The 18,536-nt window shown below is 37.8% G+C and overlaps 1 protein-coding gene across 10 annotated transcripts in view; it reads right to left on the reverse strand.

Annotated features, from left to right (window-relative positions):
• Positions 1 to 18,536, reverse strand: part of PLCL1 (phospholipase C like 1 (inactive)) — a 347,335-nt gene that overhangs the window by 125,144 nt on the left and 203,655 nt on the right. Inside the window, exons 1-2 of one of the 10 annotated variants that reach the window (XM_082689005.1) lie at positions 5,585 to 5,684; positions 4,506 to 4,637 (exon numbers count right to left, since the gene is read on the reverse strand). The exons of 2 other annotated variants lie outside the window; for them this stretch is intronic. Coding sequence is in view for 6 of the 8 variants with exons in the window: in XM_082689007.1 (XP_082545133.1) it covers positions 5,519 to 5,587 (69 nt within the window). In the remaining 2 variants the exon portion in view is untranslated. Of the gene's footprint in view, positions 1 to 4,505; positions 4,638 to 5,518; positions 5,958 to 18,536 lie in introns of those variants that run through there. 7 more of the 10 variants (XM_082689007.1, XM_082688999.1, XM_082689003.1 and 4 more) reach the window with 7 other exon arrangements.

Raw genomic sequence — 18,536 nt, forward strand, 5'->3', positions numbered from 1 at the left:
CGAAACTTCCCCTTCAAATAATTATATTGCATAGTGCTTTCAAATAAAACTATTTGAAGAAAGTCAATTTCAGAAAATCAAAAATAGTTCACAAAGGTGTTGACTGGGGAACAAACTGCATAATCTAGGACCATAGAATCCTTTAAAGAATGCGTTTCCGGATGTTGTTAGCACATGAGAGAAAATAAAAGAATTAGGAAAGAACAGGCGAATGAGAGCAAAGTGGTATAAGAAGACAGACTTGTTAGGGGAAAAGCTAGAGAGAGGAATTTTTAGTTCCAGATCATTTTGTAGCAGTCAGACTGGGTAAGTGAATAATACTTGGTATATGGAAGTCTTAAATACCACCACTGAAGTCGAAGAAATGTTATGAGACTTATATTTCCACTCATGGCACACACTAGACAAAACAATCTTCTAAAATCCAGCTTTAAACTGAAAGAGTTCTATTAAGTGTTCTCTTCTTATTATCACTCCTAAGGTTCCCAGAACGATACTTTTACTAGATCTTAATTTCATGCATTCGAACAAAAAACACCTTTCTTTTCTTTTTCTTTTTCCTCCTTGGCTCCCCACAACCCACCACCTCCCAGGGATGCAGGAGGGATAAAGAATCGTTAATATTAGTCACGTTATTGGAACTGAAAAGGTCACTCTTTTTTTTTTTTTCCTTTTTGGTGAATTCTATTTCGCTACGTCTGAATTCTCATCTACCATTGTCTACATACAATAACAACCATGAAGAAAAAAGAAGGAAAACAAACAGGCATTGGCAGACAGAGACCCCGAATATTAAGCAGGAGTTACTTCCATGGCTCAACCAGGCCAGCATGAGCCAGAACCTTTCCACATCAGACTGAACACAACAGGAGGCCAACTTTCGAGTCACAAACCTGACTCCTTGCCCTCCCTAACCAGCCCGGCTCACGAAGCCCAAGCTCATCCGGGCTTTCATACAAGCTCTTCTAGGATACAGTGACACTGTGGGTGACAGATGTGCCCATCAACTCTTTCTATATACTGGTCTTTAGTTACAAAAAGACAGCCTCCCTGGCATCCTCTTACTCTGCTCACTGTGGAATCTTTCAGGCTCTCCAATCCATCATTACTGACACAGGCAAGCCCAGTTTCATTGTTCAGAGGAAGGTGCCATCTATTAATATTTTTGCAGTCAGGGACGGTGTGACCACCACACAGTAGTAAGCCTGAGGTGCCAAGTTTCACTCAAAAGGCGTGAAAGATGCTGTGATTTACAGCAGTCCTAATGAGCGGGGCATTTCTGGACCTCTGAGCACCTGCTGCTTTTGTAGCCTTGGCCAACTCCACTGCCCTGGGGTGTCGGACAGCAGCACCCCCCCCCCGCCCCCGTCGGGAGAATTTATGGTTAAACTACACTGAAGAGCTTGCTCTGCCATCTACCTTCACTAAAAAGGCACCACTCATCGGGGAAGTCCATCTGAGAAACTGAGAGAGAGGGTCTCATCCTTGCTTTGTTTTCTTTGTCTCTGCGACTGCTCTCAAAAGGAGAGAGATTCCCAGCTAGAAGTACAGTGAAATAAAATTAGGAAGTCATTTTTTAAAATTTTTTATTTATACCCTATATTCTTCTATGGAAGGCTTAGAGCAGAGGACCAGGACCTACAGGTGTTGTTATATTTTGGTCACTTGATGTTCCTCTTCTCTAGGAATGTGATTTGCCATGGGTTACAACTAGGAGCAGACAAAAAAATGCCAGTGATTCCCAAATCAGGTAGACCTTCTCGCACCACCTGACCTCTCCTGCTCTACCTCTTCTATTCTCTCGCTGCTTCAGAGCATTAAACACTCAACCCCATATTGCAGTGGAATCACAGAAACCAGGCTAAGCAAAATGGCGCCTTAGTTCCTATATGATCTGCCACTTACCCCCACCTCTTCCCATCCTTCTTACTACTCAACCACCCTACTAACTCTAGGCATAAACCATCGACTCGATCTAAGTTCTTCTTCCCCACAAACCATGCTCATTCACATCCCAGAGTCCTGTCTCTCTGTCAAACCAAATTCATAATTCTCTCCAACACTGACATCAATTCCAAGTTTTCCACCACTTTTTTCCTAGATGGTCGGCTATCACCTTGACCTCTCCTTTCCTTTGATTTCTATGGCATCTCGTAGTTGGTACACTGTGACAAAATTGTTCTGCTATAAAAGGTTCTCAACCTGCTAACATTCACATGGACGATTATGTGATCTGAGCTGGTATCTTACTCCCCGACTTTAACTTCCTGTAACAGCCACTTCAATATAGAACAGAAACACTTCACTGTTTAAAGCTGGGGCCTGCTTTATTATGATGCAAGAGAATCAAGGTACAAAAATTAAACATAAATAAAACAAATTATAAATACATCATCTTGCATAGCTCATCCACGCATATAAGTTTGCACCAATGTATAATTGTTTCTGGTGCCCCAACTTATGTTTATTTGTGGGTCAGTTTATTTCTCTCAGTTCCATTTAATCCTTGAAGATAACAAATCTGCTATGTTTTGATCCCAAGCCTTTCCCCCTAAAACCTTATTAAAATTATATTCTGCCCCTTATGAGGGCATCCTTAAACACTGATCACAGAAGTCTCCTGAAGTAACTACTTCTTTCCTCATCCATACTGAAGAAAGCCTAGTATATCATCCATCCAGACCCTGCAATTTCTAGAAAAGACACAGACTTCTTTAGAAATCTAATTTACCTACATTCAGCCATATAACTGTGTGGCAAAAAGCTAGTGTTCCCATTGCTAAGTCATAAAGTCAAAAATACCCCGATGTATTAGCGTGCTCACATTATAATTTTGAGAACTCTGGCTCTGACCAGTTTGAAATAACTTTCAATTCACATATATTTAGGACATAGAATAGAGGAGGAGTGTTTTTTGTACTATCACACAATTTAGTCCTTAATTATAAAGTGTCATATTTTTCTCTGATTATTTCTTATGTGTCTTGTCTGAAAAGTTCTCTAAGGCCAGGAATAGGGTTTTTTACTTCTTTTCTAATTTCCTTTAGCATCTTGGTAATTTGGTCCATATTGACATGTAAACGATGGTATGCTATCATGTATGAAGAAGACTAGAATGGAAAAGTTTGTCTTATACTAGGAGTTGGCAAACTTTTTCAGTAAAAAACTAGATAGTCAATATTTTAAGCTTTGTGGTCCGTATAGCTTCTGTTGAAACTACTTAACTCTGCCATTGCAGTGTAAATAGTATATAAACATATGAAAGTGTCTGTTTTCCAATAAAACTTTATTTACAAAAGTAGATAGCAGGCTGGACTAGGCCTGCAGTTATAGTTTGCTGACCTCGATCTTAAACTATGACAACATCAAAAGACACAAATGATGTACTAACACTTCACCAGTCACCACCGCAATTCAAATTCAACACAACAAGACGTTTTTGACTAATCACTAAATTGAAATTAAAAGTGGTAATCCTCAGTGAAGATGTCTGGGAAGTTAAGTGGTACATTTGTACCCTGTTAGGGCTTACTTCCAAGATTTTTGTGCCCCCTTGTGACCCATGTTATTCCTGAGTATTTTATTACAAATATAATAACAACTAAACTCAAATTGGTAATTATGTACTATTATTAACATCTTTCAGTGGTTTTTATATTTCATCTCATTCCAAGGAAATCAATTCCTATGTAAAAGTCTATTTATTAAAGAGTAACATTTGAGACTTTAGTTGACCAAACAACTCTGGTAATTAAAATTTGTTACTCTTTGCCTGCCTCTCTGCCTACTTGTGATCTGTCAAATAAATAAATTAAAAAATCTTTAAAAAAAAATAAAAATGAAAAAAATAAAAATAAAATTCATTACTCCAAAATGCATATGAATATCCCTCCTCTACTACTTTTGGTTACTTCTTTAGTGCTTACAGTAAATATAAATTAATGCAAAATAATTATCCCTTTTCATTGTCCATTTCAAAATGGAAATTCTATAAAGCAAGGTGAACCAACACACCAAGTATTTCCACAGTTAAAATAACAGTAAAAATATCCTGTGTAGTAAAATTTAAGATAGTATATTACAAATTACAAACAGTTTAACTTTCTGTCTAAAAGAATGCGGTATGGTATGTTTCATATTCCCAACATTCCTATGATTTATAATCCTCATAAACTACAATATTAAACAAAACCAAATATACCCTGTGAAATTAAGACAAATCTGACTTGAATAGTTAGTTGATTCATTCAAATGAACATTTGATTTCCATTGGAAAACATGCAAAAACTATATTATGTTAAAAGGAAAAAAACCTGACAACATAAAAGGACTTATCACCCAAAATTAATTCATCTATTTTGAGCTGTAAGTACCTAATTATAATCAAAGTATAAAACTAAGATTTTTCTATACTTAGTGTTAATCCTGAAAAGGATATCGTATAAAATGTAATAGGATTAAATCATCATCTTCTAAAGATTAGGGGCAATGAAGACTTTACTCACTGCAACCACATTTTTCTGAGTAGAAAATTACCGGAGGTCACAAATTAGTCAGCTTCTCTATCTCCCACAGAAATGCCTTCTGCTAACTCTTCTGTTGCACGCTACTTCCTTCTAACACCTTTTCTTGCTGACCTGAGTTTTCAGAAAATGAAACCAAAGTTAGAAGTGAATGGGCCTAAAAGTACGTTTCATATGACCCCACTTTTGGGGGAAAAAAAAAAAGTGCCTCCCTCCACCAAAAAATAAGTGAATAGTGTTTGTCTCCAGGAAGTTGGAGCAATTTTTACTTCCTTTTGCCTTTTCTCTATTTTTAAAAATTCTCTACCATGATAATGCCCCACTTTTAAAAATGAGATGAAAATAAGCATGTAAAGACCTATTATAGACCTCACAATTTGTATCTATTGCTTTGATCCCTTATTATTTATGTGCAGTTTCTACACAATAAAACAAATGCTGGAACACACATATATGAAATCAATCCCAACATACAGAAGTGATCTGTTTATAAGTTAACAAAAGCTTGAGTTTCACAGGATTCCTCCTGAGTTGAGAACAAAGTTCTTTATATAGTTCCATTGCCGTGTGGAAGTAACACCGGTTCGGAAATCAGGCAACACGCCATCTGCCATTTCATTAAAGCAGAATGCTTTTTTTAAGGACATTTAAAAATTGTGCTTCCCAGAGATTACTAAGAGACGCTGCTGTGAATGGATGGCAGGTTTCAACAAACCCTGTTGGAAATCCAGTGCTGAGCCCAGCAAGAGTAAAGTTGAATATGTGGACGGGTGGAAATATTGCCAGAATTGGAACACAGATAGCTTTTTAGTTCATGTTTAGGATGTCTTGCCAAAGTGAGATAAAGCACAGGAAATTTGTGCCTAACCTATACTCAGCAGAAATTGTATTTCTAAGTAAATAGTATACCAGTACATTTTTAAACAAATGACACACAAGTTTGCTTGTCTTTTCTTTAAAAAAAATAATAATAATAAATAGAATAAGAATTAAACCTCTACTTGCAAGAAGTCCCAGGTGTTAAAATTGTAACACGTGTCCTGGCAATGCTCAGGTCTCACCATCCCAAGGTCTTGCTCCAAGTCTGAGCTCTGCACTTACTCTTCTAGGGCCACCAGCCCTCACTCTGCCACTTCCCCCCAGATCTGTTCTCTGGCCTCTGGAGATCCTTTTCCGGGCACACTAGACTCCTTCCTCCTCTCCCTCCCCAGGATCACTGTTCTAGAATCCCTTGCCTTCACTACTCCCTCTGACTGACGCTGGACCTCCTCCTGGGCCGCAGTTCTCTGCTATGATCCTGCCTGAGGCAGACCCAGACCCAAAAAGATGCAGCCTTGCACCTGCCGGACTGTTGCCGTCGCACTGAGGTTAGGCCTGCTGAACTTTGCGCACATGCCTCTTTAACACACATCCTCATGATCGTGCTCCAGAGTTAGCCCCTCCCAGGACACCCCACCACCACTTCCTCCCTCAACCAGACCAGCTCCCAACACCTGCCCTGTGGGGACAGACACACTCAAGTGTCTCTGTTTCTACTTACTAGTTTCCACAGCTCACTTGGTGGTGTTCTTGCCTCTAAATTCAGAATGTGAAGTCTCTTTCCAGTACCAGCTTTGGCCTTTATGTTTGCCATGTTTGGACCTTCCCGCTTCTTCCATCTTGGTTTTCAATCCCTTTAAAACCATCTTCTGCTAAGTATACTACCTCTACAAGGATCAGGCCTTCTTCTCAATTCCCAAATCCTTCATGAATGATCTTTCTCTCTCACCTTCAGCTTCACTTACTGCCCCATCCTCTTTGCAGAACTGGGCAGCTGCTACATGGCCCTCCAGTCCGTAGAAACCCCTCTCTTGGAAATCTTGGAAATCACTGGTGTCCCACTTTTACTAGATTCACTTCTCTCCTCAGACCTCCTCTTCCTGATCTCTCTAGGGCATTGGATACTGATGACAACCTCATTCATCCCTGCAATACGCATTTATTGGTGCCCACTCTGTACTCTCTGCTGTGATGGCATGGCACCCTGTTCAGTCTTCTAAGTCTGTGTTATCTCCTCACTCTGCCTCCACATTTATACCGGTAAACTCTTTTCTTCCTCTCCACTCATAATTGGAGGCATCATTTAGAGCTTTTGTCTCTGTCCACGTCTGAAGTCATAGATACCCTAGAGACACACCTAAATACAAATGCTATATTTCTAAATATTTATGAAACACTTCCAATTGGATGTTCCATCATTATCTAAAACTCAACATGCCTTAAAGGAGAATTTATCTTTATCATTTGCCTATCCAATGCTGTATGGCCATCCCACTTGTCTTCCTGTTCAGCAACTTCAAAGTTATGTGGCTTCTTATCTCCTTCATTGAATCTGTACTGAATCTTTTTGCTTCTTCTCAGAGATGTCTGCCTCTCCCCTACCCACCTTGCCATAAGTCTTGTCCAAAACCTCTTTACCTCAGGCCTATAGTGCTATGATAACAACCTCAGTTCTTACCCTCTTCCAATTCACCTCACACACTATTATGGATTAACCTTCTTGAAGTAATATTAAAACACTGCAAATAACTTTGAAACTCTTGACTCAAAGTGTTTTACAGAAACAGAGGTTGGTTTTTCTTACATAACAGGAAGTCCAGAAGTAGAGAACTGTTGGTAAGGCTATGGCAGTTCAGCGGTGTCAGAGACAACACCTCAGCGTTTTCCTCATGGTACCAAGAGTTGTTGCATGGCTCAAGGCTCTGCATCTTCATTCAAGGGTCACAAGAGGGGAAAAGAGAGTTCCAACATTTTATCAAGAGAGCAAAAACATTTCCAGAAATACCATCAGCATTCTTCAGCTTAGCCAGAATGAGGTCCCAGAGATGTCATATCTACAAGGATGCTGGGAAATTGGGGACTAGAGTTGTCCTGAGTGGATTAAACCAATCATGATTCATTGCTAGGAAGTAATCATAAAATTCAGCCTCATTTATCAAGAAAGAAAGGGAGACACCCAACTTTATTTTTTTTATTCCTCCTGAATACTAATCTAGCCCTCTGGTCAGCCAGGTCTTTCCTCTCATTGTCCCAAACATAGGCCATGTTCACCTCTACCTCTTGACCTTTGCTCTCTTTACCTGGAACATCTTTCCCTCACTTCCCTCTAATTGCCAAATCCCATTCATCATGTGTGGCTCTGCTCATATCTCATCTACTCCATGACACATTGCAGTCCACAGTGATTTCTTCCTTGAATGAACACTTTTATGCAATTCATTCATTCATCTATATTCATTTTTTACTCACATATGGTTCCTATAGACAGCACTACACAGTTGAATATTTAATTGTTCTTTGTTTCCTCTGACTTGGTTTTGTTCCTCTACAAAAACTATAACCTACATGAAGATATGCACTGTGCCTCAGATTTCTTTTGTTTTCCCCAGTTCCTTGAATAGTGCTGAAAATGTATGTGCTTAGTAAATTACTCAGTGACTAAAAAAAAAAAAAAAAAACCAACTATAATTGCCTGGAAAGAACAATGCATGAATTACTTAATGTTAAAAAAAAAACCCAAAACACAAAACTGTAGTTGGCACTTTAAATACGGTACATTATCTACTTATTTCAGTCAAAATATACTCCTCAAGACAAGAAAATAACAATGATTATACTTGCACTTCAGTAGCAAAATATAATCCATCTCCTTTGAGAAAACTAAAAAAACCAGCACAGCTAAGTAAAATTCAAACTTGTCAAGTAGAGAAGCAGTCTGTAGACATATCAAATCTGAGGGTTAGTCTTCTAAGCCATCTCCTGCAGTGTTAGGCAGAAAAAAGTCGAGTGATTTATTTTAGAGAGATGCTGATCTGTACAGGGATTAAAAGATCTCCACCTAACACCCCGCCAGCCACAGAGCAGCTTTGGGAGTGTACTAAGAAGATCTCAAACCAGCGCAACTTATGCAAGAGACACAAATCCTCCAGCTCCCTAGCGATCAGGCTTTTAAATAGTCCTTATAATCTGCTCATTGCCTTCTCCTTATCCTGTTTACTGAGTAGAATACCTAAAACGTTCTCTCCAACTAGAAAACCAGCAGCTTCACCATGAGTTTCACTCATCGCGGAGCCTGCAGAATAGAAAGATGTGTAACATTTGCCTCATTCCTCTTGGCCTGCATGAGTACATCCTTCCAGAAGCTGAGAAAAGAAAGCAATTCATAGGAAGGCTCATAAACCTCCTCAGGTCCTCACCAGAAAGTCAAATTCCACACTCCACCCGCTTCCAGGCAGCAGTAATCTGGACGCGCTGTGCCATAGCTGCAAACTAAGTTTCTCTCTGTTTCCACTCTGTCTCCAACAGGCCAAGGAAGACCCAGAGACTTTGGAGCATAGCTGAAAAGAGGCTTCCTTTCTCCACCTTCATTGCTCCCAACACCATGTGAGAGTATTACAGTGGCTGCATTCTCAAAGAGAGCAAAAGCTGCAAATACAACTTGCTGAAAAATAATCCCTGAAAAGGACTACTATGCTGACTATCCAAAACGTGAAACCCAAAAGCCAGTTTTTCCAACAAGTGAATGCTCACCCAATAAAAATCCTATCCCGTTTGGCCTCCATTTTCCCCAACATTCTTCAACTAGCCCTCTATGCTGGGAACATCAGCACGTTTTGTGACTTCTACTATAAGATTTAAAAAAAAAAAAAAAGTACACCTAAAAGAACTATTACTCTTCAAGCGCTCTTTACGGTACAATATCCGTTCCCTCTCCCTCACTTCAATCTCAGTGTCTCTCACTTCTGTGTTTTTCATGTAGATCAAGAGATATGTTTGCCCATTCTAACAAACAACCTTCGTTCTCCATTTCCATTATATGTTTCCATTTTCTAGGAAGTAGCAAATGAAAAAAGAATGCTGAGCTAACGTTCAGAAAATTCTCTCATTTACCTTAGTTCTTAGCAGTTATCTAAGAACTAGATCTCTAGTTCTTAACAGTTATTTGACTCAAGCTTTTACTGAATGAGTGAATAAGTGATGTGATTTAATGTTTAAAATGCCTACCTTCCTAACATAATAAAAGCTCCTCAAGTTTCTGAAAGTATATTGCGATCCTATAAATTGACCCCAAAGAAAAAAAGAAATCAGGTAACCATAATAAAATGATCAGAAAATTGAACCCCCACCAAGAAGGAGGTTTAAGGGTTCAATTACAATAGCACAAAAATAGAAGTCATCTCTCCATCTTACAGAATAAAGAAAACCATAGCTGGAGGTGGACGGAGGTGTAAGAAAAGGCTCAGTTTCCATAAAATAATAAACAAACCCTGAGAAGTCATTATGTATTGATCCCACAAAGGGTTTGACAGAAAATTATATCACTAACTACAAGATTTCAACTAAACATCAAAAAGGTTCCTAAAATGTCTATAGGCATTGATAGCAAATAATGCATTCTGCTTAGCATAAAGTATGGGCAAGTAGACCACTAGAGTTTAAAACAATTTTTCCATGTTGAATCGAAAATAACTAAATCATGCCAACTACTACTCTTCTTCAGAGTGAAAAGCCGTGGCTCTACAACTCTATCAGGTCCCTCTATATCCTGATACGGTTACCTCCTTAAAAGAAAATATGAAAAATGCATTATATTGAAGCACACAGAGTTTCTTGGGGTTTTTTTGAAGCAGCCCTTCAATTACCACCCTAATATAAGGGCTTTTAATGTTTCAAAAAAGCATTTTTTTGAATGCTTTCAAATTCAAGTACATCTTACTATGTAGTTTCACAAATTACTATCTTACGGCTCTGTGTCTGGTGTTTATGAAAAAAAATGATAAAAATTGAGTGAATTCCAAATTTGTACTTTAATGAAAGAATCAGGCAACATTTTCTTCTTTTTTTTTTTGTCCCCATTTCGTCTTTGCTTCACTGGTTTTATAAACTACAGATCTTTATACAAACGCAGTCCTAATTAAACCTGAAAAATGACTGTTGTGTTATGTATTTCAGAAGAAAAAAAATGGACCACAGTAGAATAATTGGTTTGTTTACATAGCACATATAAGTACAGATCCTAAAAATTCTTACATAGCAACATAACTTTAACCTTAAATTTTAGGCTACCATGGGGCAAAGCCTAAGAGAATCTAGATAGAAATCAAATATCATTTGCTGCACATTCTTTCAAGAACTTTTACTGTTAAATTATACTGAAAAGTTCACTATGAATAAATAAAATTTGTTCCCAGGCACCAAACCAAAAGCAGAGGCTAGAAAGGATGCACATGTGTATATGTATGGATAACTCCCAGAGAGAAATTAAAATTTTAACCCTCATTTTTAAACAGTATTATGGTACTAAGCATTCCCATGGACTTATAATAAAGCCAAAACAAAAACAGCAAGTAAAGAGGGGCAAAAGTTCTAAAGACACCTGAGACTGGCTTGAGAGACATGGACAAAATTTGCACTAAATATTTAAAAACATACCACAGAGTATATACACACTTTTTTTTTTTAAAAAGACTTTATTTATTTATTTGACAGAAAAGCACAAGCAGGGGGAGTGACAGAGCAAGCAGGAGAATCAGGGTCCCTGCAGAGGGAGCTCGATGAGGGGCTCCATCCCAGGACCCTGGGATCATGACGTGAGCCAAAGGCAGACGCTTAACCAGCTGAACCACCCAGGCGCCCCTATATACATACTTCCTTTGCTTAGTCTTGTCTTCTGTTCTCTCTCACTAGAACACAGCCCTTTTATCTGACACCTACAGGGCCTGTAATTAGCCACTTAATTAAAAAATTCATTAAAAGTGGGAAATAATAAAAATCATTATATATGTACCTTAGATATTTTATTTAAGGCTTTGAGTATGGTTCCACTAATTTGGGTTTTCCACTTAATCTTCTTTAAATAATGATACATTTCAGTGTCTTTAAAATGCATCAGTAACTCAATAGATACTTGCAAAGCAATCTAAAAAATCCATTTTTATTATTTTCCCCAAATCATTTTAATGACACTTTCAGCAATTGCCCTTTACTGTGTCTTTCTGAAGTATTCGATTTATTTTTCAAAGGAACAATAACTCTTTATATTTACACTCACAAGTCACAGGATTATGTAATATTTAATTAAGTTATGTAATTGTAATTACAAGTACAAATGGAATAAACAGGTTTTGGAAAAAATTCAATTGACTCTTTGTAAGCATACAACTCCAGTGATGGGAGAGATGTTAAAGACGAGACTGTTAATCTCAAGTTTTAGGAAGGGAATGTCAGTTGAGTGGATTTTGGTTAAGAAAGTTTCTTCTTGGGGCCCCTGAGTGCCTCATTGGGTTAAGCTTCTGCTTTCAGTTCAGGTCATGATCTCAGCATCCCGAGGTTGAGCTCCACACAGGCTCCTTGCTCAGAGGGAAGTATGCTTCTCTCTCTCTCTCTCTCTCCCCTCCCCTCCCCTTGCTCATGTTCTCAGTCTCTGTCTCGGTCTCTGTCTCTCTCTCAAATAAATAAATAAAATCTTTAAAAAAAAAAAAAAAGAAAGAAAAGAAAAGAAAAAAAGAGAGTTTCTTCTATAATCTCTAGAGCAGTATTTTCTAAAGTATGTCCCAAGGAAAACTAATTTCAGGGGAGCAGTGAACAAAAGGACTCTTGGTCAACTAAGTCTGGGAAATGCAAGGTCAAACAAAGCTCAGCAGGTTCCTTTATTGCAGGACATCAGCCTCTGAATAGCTATTGTGTATTTTTAATTCCAAGATGGTACTACAGAATCTAGGTTTTTCCCAATGCATTTGATCAATTTGACCAAGAACTTTGTTTTCATCAAGAATCTCTTGGAACTAAGAGTCTTAAGTATATCCTGGTGCTTAGACCATCTCCTCCTCCCCAAGTTCTATTATGACTTGTGTAATTTGTTTTTAAAACTTTGGCACGGGCAGTGTGATATTGTGTGCTTGCTAGTTAGTTGAAGTTTTTACTCTGCAGCAGTAAGCAAGATTCCACATTCAGCCCATATCTAATTGGAAAGGCAACACTCCAGAAGCAACTACTATGAGAACTTCTATTATCATATTTTTATTACAGTATAAGTACCTCTATTATCTATATTAATAACTAAAACTTCAATCATCAGTATAATGAAATGTTAGCAATATATTTTGCTTTGTGAAATTAATGGCTTATTAATTTTTAGAATCTAGAAGCAAACTCTCACAAATAAAGTTAAAGATAGTTAAGAATAGTGTAGTAGCAAAAATATTTTAGAGGCATTCTCTAGTGTGAACAGAATATAAAAACCCAGGAATATTCTCCCCAGGGGAGACACCTGAGGCTTGGTCTCTAAATGACCCCATATCCACCTGTTGGTTTAAAAGGATTTGAAGTTGCCTATTAATTGTGATAAGGGCAACAGAATTCAGCTTCAGAATCTAGCTCTATCTGCATGAAGTGAGCTTTATGCAAAGTAGTAAAACTAGGGCTTCCTAACAAGTTATAAAACAAGCCATTTTTGTTTGCTTGCTAGTAAGTGTTTACTTAATAAATGTTTCTGTATGTAGCAGTATTTAGTCTGAGACTTACTTTTATTATATATAGTATCATATATATATATATTATATATGTATATATAATATATATGGTAGTCTGAGATTTACTTTCATTTTATGTGTGTGTGTGTGTGTGTGTGTGTGTGTGTATTCACAGTGGTAGATAGTAGTAACCTCAAATCTCCTCCAAATTAACAAACCAAGGGGAAAGAAAAGCAAAAAGGAAAACAAAATTTTAAAAACGCTAAAGGCTGTGCATGACTATCAGCTTCAATCAATTCTCAACACCTCTCTCCAAGGCCAAAGAAACCTATCCCATGACACAGAGGTAGACCCCAAAATTTGATCTGTCTGCAACAGATTCCCTTTTAGCTGCTTTCCAGACAGATAGCCCTCTCTTTCCAATCTGGATTTTTACCAATGGCATGTTTGAAATGCACTTGCATTAGTTGTCAGGGGAAGGTGTTTCCAGGGAATTTCTCTAGCTCTCATCTTGATATAGATTGCTCTTATATAAGCTAAATGTTTTCTTGGAAGGTCTAGAGAATGCTATAAGATACTAATCAATAGTGGGAAAACAGGGTATTTCTGGTCTTAGATACTCAAACACATGGTGAGATAGGCAGAGGGAAGGCCAGCTTAAAAATAGATTTGATGGGGCGCCTGGGTGGCTCAGTGGGTTAAGCCTCTGCCTTCAGGCTTCAGGTCATGATCTCAGGGTCCTGGGATGGAGCCCCGCATCGGGCTCTCTGCTTGGCGGGGAGCCTGCTTCCTCCTCTCTCTCTGCCTGTGGGGAGGTTTCAGGCAGAGCACATCTAACATTATTAAAAGTGGAAGAATCCATTGAGTCTTACCTCAGATGAGTTACTATAGTACTTGACAAATGGTGATTTTCATTCAATCACTCCTCCTACATTTATTTGTTGGAATTCTATTGTAAAGAATAACTTTCCCTACCCATTTATTTGTTTGCTTATGTGTATACTCATAAATTCTTATTTTATTCTATCTGTTTACTATCATTTATTTTTACGTTCCGCGGGAGTTAGCCCTTCAAGCGGGCTCTGTGACTTCCTGACATGCCTCCATCCCTCTCTGCTCACGTCCTTACTTCCTGGTGAAACAAGCCGCTCCTATCTTGTTCTTTTTTTTCGTCTATTTTTATTGAAGAATGGTATTTAGAAAATAAGATATAATACTAGCTGTGCTCATTGTTACTGAGTTATTATTGCCTCTTGATCCTCTTAAAGGATAGAGCTAGGAGGATGATGGCTGGCTGGCTGGATGGACGAACAGACAGGCAGATATATCTATAAAAACGAAGAGTTCATACTGTTACCTCTAATCCAATCCAACACCACATGGGTTCATTCTAGACTTCTACCTTTCCGTATTTGCATTCCCTTTTCCAGTAATGAGAAACATCACCTTCATTATCTATAATATGCATTGATTCTCATAGTCTCAAAGTATCTCTCCACAAGATAGTTATTAATGTAAGAAGAAAAGAATAATTTTACAGCACTTAACTAAGTGACCACAAGCAATGTCACAAGGAGATATCCTGTGCCCCTGAAAGGAGACATTAAAAAGAGCACATCGTTTCTGTGATATTTCTGCCAAAAACATATAATCTAAATCTAATCATTAGGAAACATCAGACAAACCCAAAATAACTGGCCTGTACACTTCAAAAATGTCAAGGTCATGAAAAACAAAGAAAAGCTGAAGAACTACTCCAAATTAAAAGAGGCTACAAAACATGAGAGCAAAACACAACTTGTAATCCTGGATTGAATTCCTAGACCACAAAATTTGTGGGTTTTTTTGTTTTGTTTTTATTTTTTTCTTTTGCTATGAAGGACATTAGTGGGACAGTGGACAAAATTTGAATGATGTCTATGGGTTAGATAGTAGTATTATTAATATTAATTTTCTGATTCTGATCATTGGTATATAAAAGAATGTCTCTGGTTTTAGACATATACACTGAGTTATGAAGAGACACTAAGTCTGTAACTGGTAAACATTTCACAAAGACACACACACACACACACACACACACACACACACGCAAGTGTTATTGGGAGGTCAGAGCATTAGCAGGGCTCCTAGGTGATTCTAAAACAGAATCTAAAGAGCAAGATGAGGTTGGACAGAGTTCTAGGTTCTGGCAGTGTGGGCATAATGGTACTCACTGATTCGGCCACATGTATGTTGTGTGAGAAACATGGGTGTGCATGAGGGAAATACAGAAACTCAGACAGGCTTACACTGTCAGGTCCCCTATGAGAAAACAGTATCAGTAAAATAGGTCTCGTTTAAGAAAACCTGCTGTCTCTGAATCTCCACGTTCACAGAGCGCTCATGTGGAGAGACCTCCCCGAGGCCAGTTAGTTCCAGGCCCTTCTGACTAGGTTCCCTCCAGTGAAGGGGCAATTCTTTGGGAAACGTGGCTCTCCGATTGAATTTTATCTCTGAGGTTCAGATTCTAGGTTTGTCTTCATTGCTAAAATTATTCTTCAGTTCTCCATTAACAAGATTCGTATTTTACCCATTCTAGAACAGAACACATTTTCTATTCTGAGAGAATGAGGACACTGCTCTTGGTGTGTTGCCTGATGACCCTACATTTATTTACTTTTGTAAAAATTGGGGCTAAGATTCCTGGAGCACCAAACCTCAAGGCCCAGTTCTCAGCTTTTAAACAGATACACTAAAGAAAATTCCCAATTTTCTAGCAGAGTAATGTGGGTCAGAAGGAGGGGCTGAACAAACATAGACCTTTTACTTTGTTGTCCACATAATAATAATTAAGATAATAACAAATGCCATTTTATATTTACAAAGTTCTTTCAAGTATGTTCGTATTTGATCTCACAACCTTGTACTAACCTGAATAAATAAAATTTCAAATCAAAAGCCACTAAAAATAAGTGATTTCCGTTTCCAGATTCCTTTATCTCCATAAAACAGTCTGTGTTAGCAGAGTGTAGCGTACCCTCGCCTAAACCCCCAAACCAAAAAAACCACACATAAGTTAGACTTGAAAATGTAATAATCTAAAGAAAAGGATGTTAATCTACTAATAATGTGGTTCACCTCATGCTTAGCAAATTATTTTTTTAATGTAATGGCGAATTTATCTGGCTATTTGGTTTCTTACACACTCCTTTTACCTTCATGAAAACCAAAGGCAGACACAGTCTTTATCTTTCTGGGGCAATCTCTTGTCACTGATGACACACAGAAGCTTTAATTAAAATGACAATTCACATAGGGATCCAGTTTGGCTTTTTTTTTTTAATCTCATTTATTTTGAGCCTGCTTTAGAAATGTTAATGCCAGTGTGTTTGCCTAGTAAAGCCGTATCTCCGAGAAAAACATCCAAATATTTAAAAACTGGCTTCTTTTGCTTTTGGTTTAAAAAAAGAAAAGAAAAGAAAAGCATCTGATAGGTTTTCACAGTCTGTAAGCACACAGATTTGTTCTCAGAAAATAATTAGTTTTTTGGAGACATATGTGATAAAACTGTCATAGAGATCACAAAGAAATTTTAGTCATTAACTTTTCTTTTTTTTTCCAAGAAGGAAAATCAATCTTTTGTCTCTCTAAATACGCAGGCAGAAATAAACTTCACCTCCAACTGAATTTTACAGATTAATTTACAGGCCCAAAGAATGAGAGATTACCTAAATTTATAGGCCCCATCCTTATATAACAATGCCATAGGATTTGTGGTCTCCAATTGTTTTTGATACACCAATTATCATCAGTTTCTGACTGTCACCCAACATATTGAGAGACACAAGTTTTATTCAGTCATTTGTGACACAAATATTTATTGCAAGCCCATGAAATGGAAAACAAACAAAAAACCTTAAAGAGCTTTCAGTTCAGTAGGGGAAAATAAGACATACATATGAATCACAATGATATAAACCAAAAGGGATGTGTAAGAAGAGGTAATGAAAAATACTGTTGAATGGTTAATCCTTATAGTGATAAATATAAAACTTCCCCTTCCTTTAGCATTGTTGGTACTTCTAAATGAAGAGGATATCATAATTAAAAAACAACCAATTATAATACTAAAAATGTTGTTTAAACTAAATACTCATTTACTCAAAAGATTCTGATAACTGCGCCCTGGGAGTGAATCCCAAAATCACTATATTGATTTGTCTGTTAAAAGCAAATTATATTTTAAAAAATTCAACAATGATGCAATCACAAAAATTGGAAAATATATATTGAACATTGCATTACTAAAGCAACTAAGGTATCATGTACAGGCTTTTGTTCAATCATGTTTTAGGGCACCTTACTAAGGAACTGACATTTTACTTAAATTTGCTAATTTTGAACCTTTGAACAAAATGTAAAATGAAGCAAAAGAGGAAATCTTTGGCAGTGCCATGTGTCCTGTGAACACGGGAAGTCTATGTTCTGGGTAACAACACTCACTAGTTCACGTCCAGGTACCTGCCATGCCTCCTCAGTCAAAGCAGAGAAAATGGAGTCGAAAATGCTTTATTCAGAACTCTGCCTTCACAGCATACAAACTCTAGAAACATGGCTAAGTTCCTGCACTAAACTCTCTAGGCTGCAGTAACAGGGTCCTTATCTCACAGAGCAGTTACGGAAGTTAACTACAATAATGAATTAAGTTGTGGGTATGTGTGTCAGGCATATAGCAAGTGTCCAGCAAGTGGTAACTACTATGATTACCATCAAGTAATAATAGGCTAGTATGTTGCCTTTGTATACACACATTCAAAAACCACACAGAGCCCATACAAAAAGGGGAAGACTATGAAAAACTCTGTTACCACCTTCTCTGCTCCCTTCTCAACTTCTTTCATCCTCCTTCCCCCAGTTGGAGGAAAGCCTTTTAGTTGTTAGTAATTCTGGGATCCAAAACTTTGGAAGACAAGTGAGATGACAGCACCATCAGTCGGCTGTGCTCGCCATTCCCCAGCTCAACAAAAGCAAGAGAGAAAAGCACGAGGCTGGAAGAGTGATGAGCCACACCAGCATCATCTGCAGAGGGCTTCTACTAGCCTATGCCTGGCGAAGGGTTCCAACTGGTGATGTCAAGTCTCCATCTGGTAATGTCAAGTGTAGCTACTGGTCCACATGGAATGTCCCTAGATCATTTGTCCAAAATACTGCTTGTCCTGGTGCTCTGGCTGTTCCTCGAAGATACAGTAATAACAATACACAAAAATGCCTACCACCGAAGCATTTAGACCTCAAACAAAATGCAATTCTCATCTTCACTGCAGGAAAAATACAATTTCTAAAGATGCCGTCTAGTAGAAGAGTTGTTATGTGTTTGTGAAAAATCTTTAAATTATACTCTAAAACAATTACAACTTCTTTCAAGATCTGTCTCCAAACGCAAAGGAAACAAAAGCGAAAATAAACTTTTGGGACTTCATCAAAATCAAAAGCTTCTGTGCAGCAAAGGAAACAGTCAAGA

This window comes from Mustela nivalis, assembly GCF_964662115.1.
Source record: "Mustela nivalis genome assembly, chromosome: 11".
NCBI classification, from domain to species: domain Eukaryota; kingdom Metazoa; phylum Chordata; class Mammalia; order Carnivora; family Mustelidae; genus Mustela; species Mustela nivalis.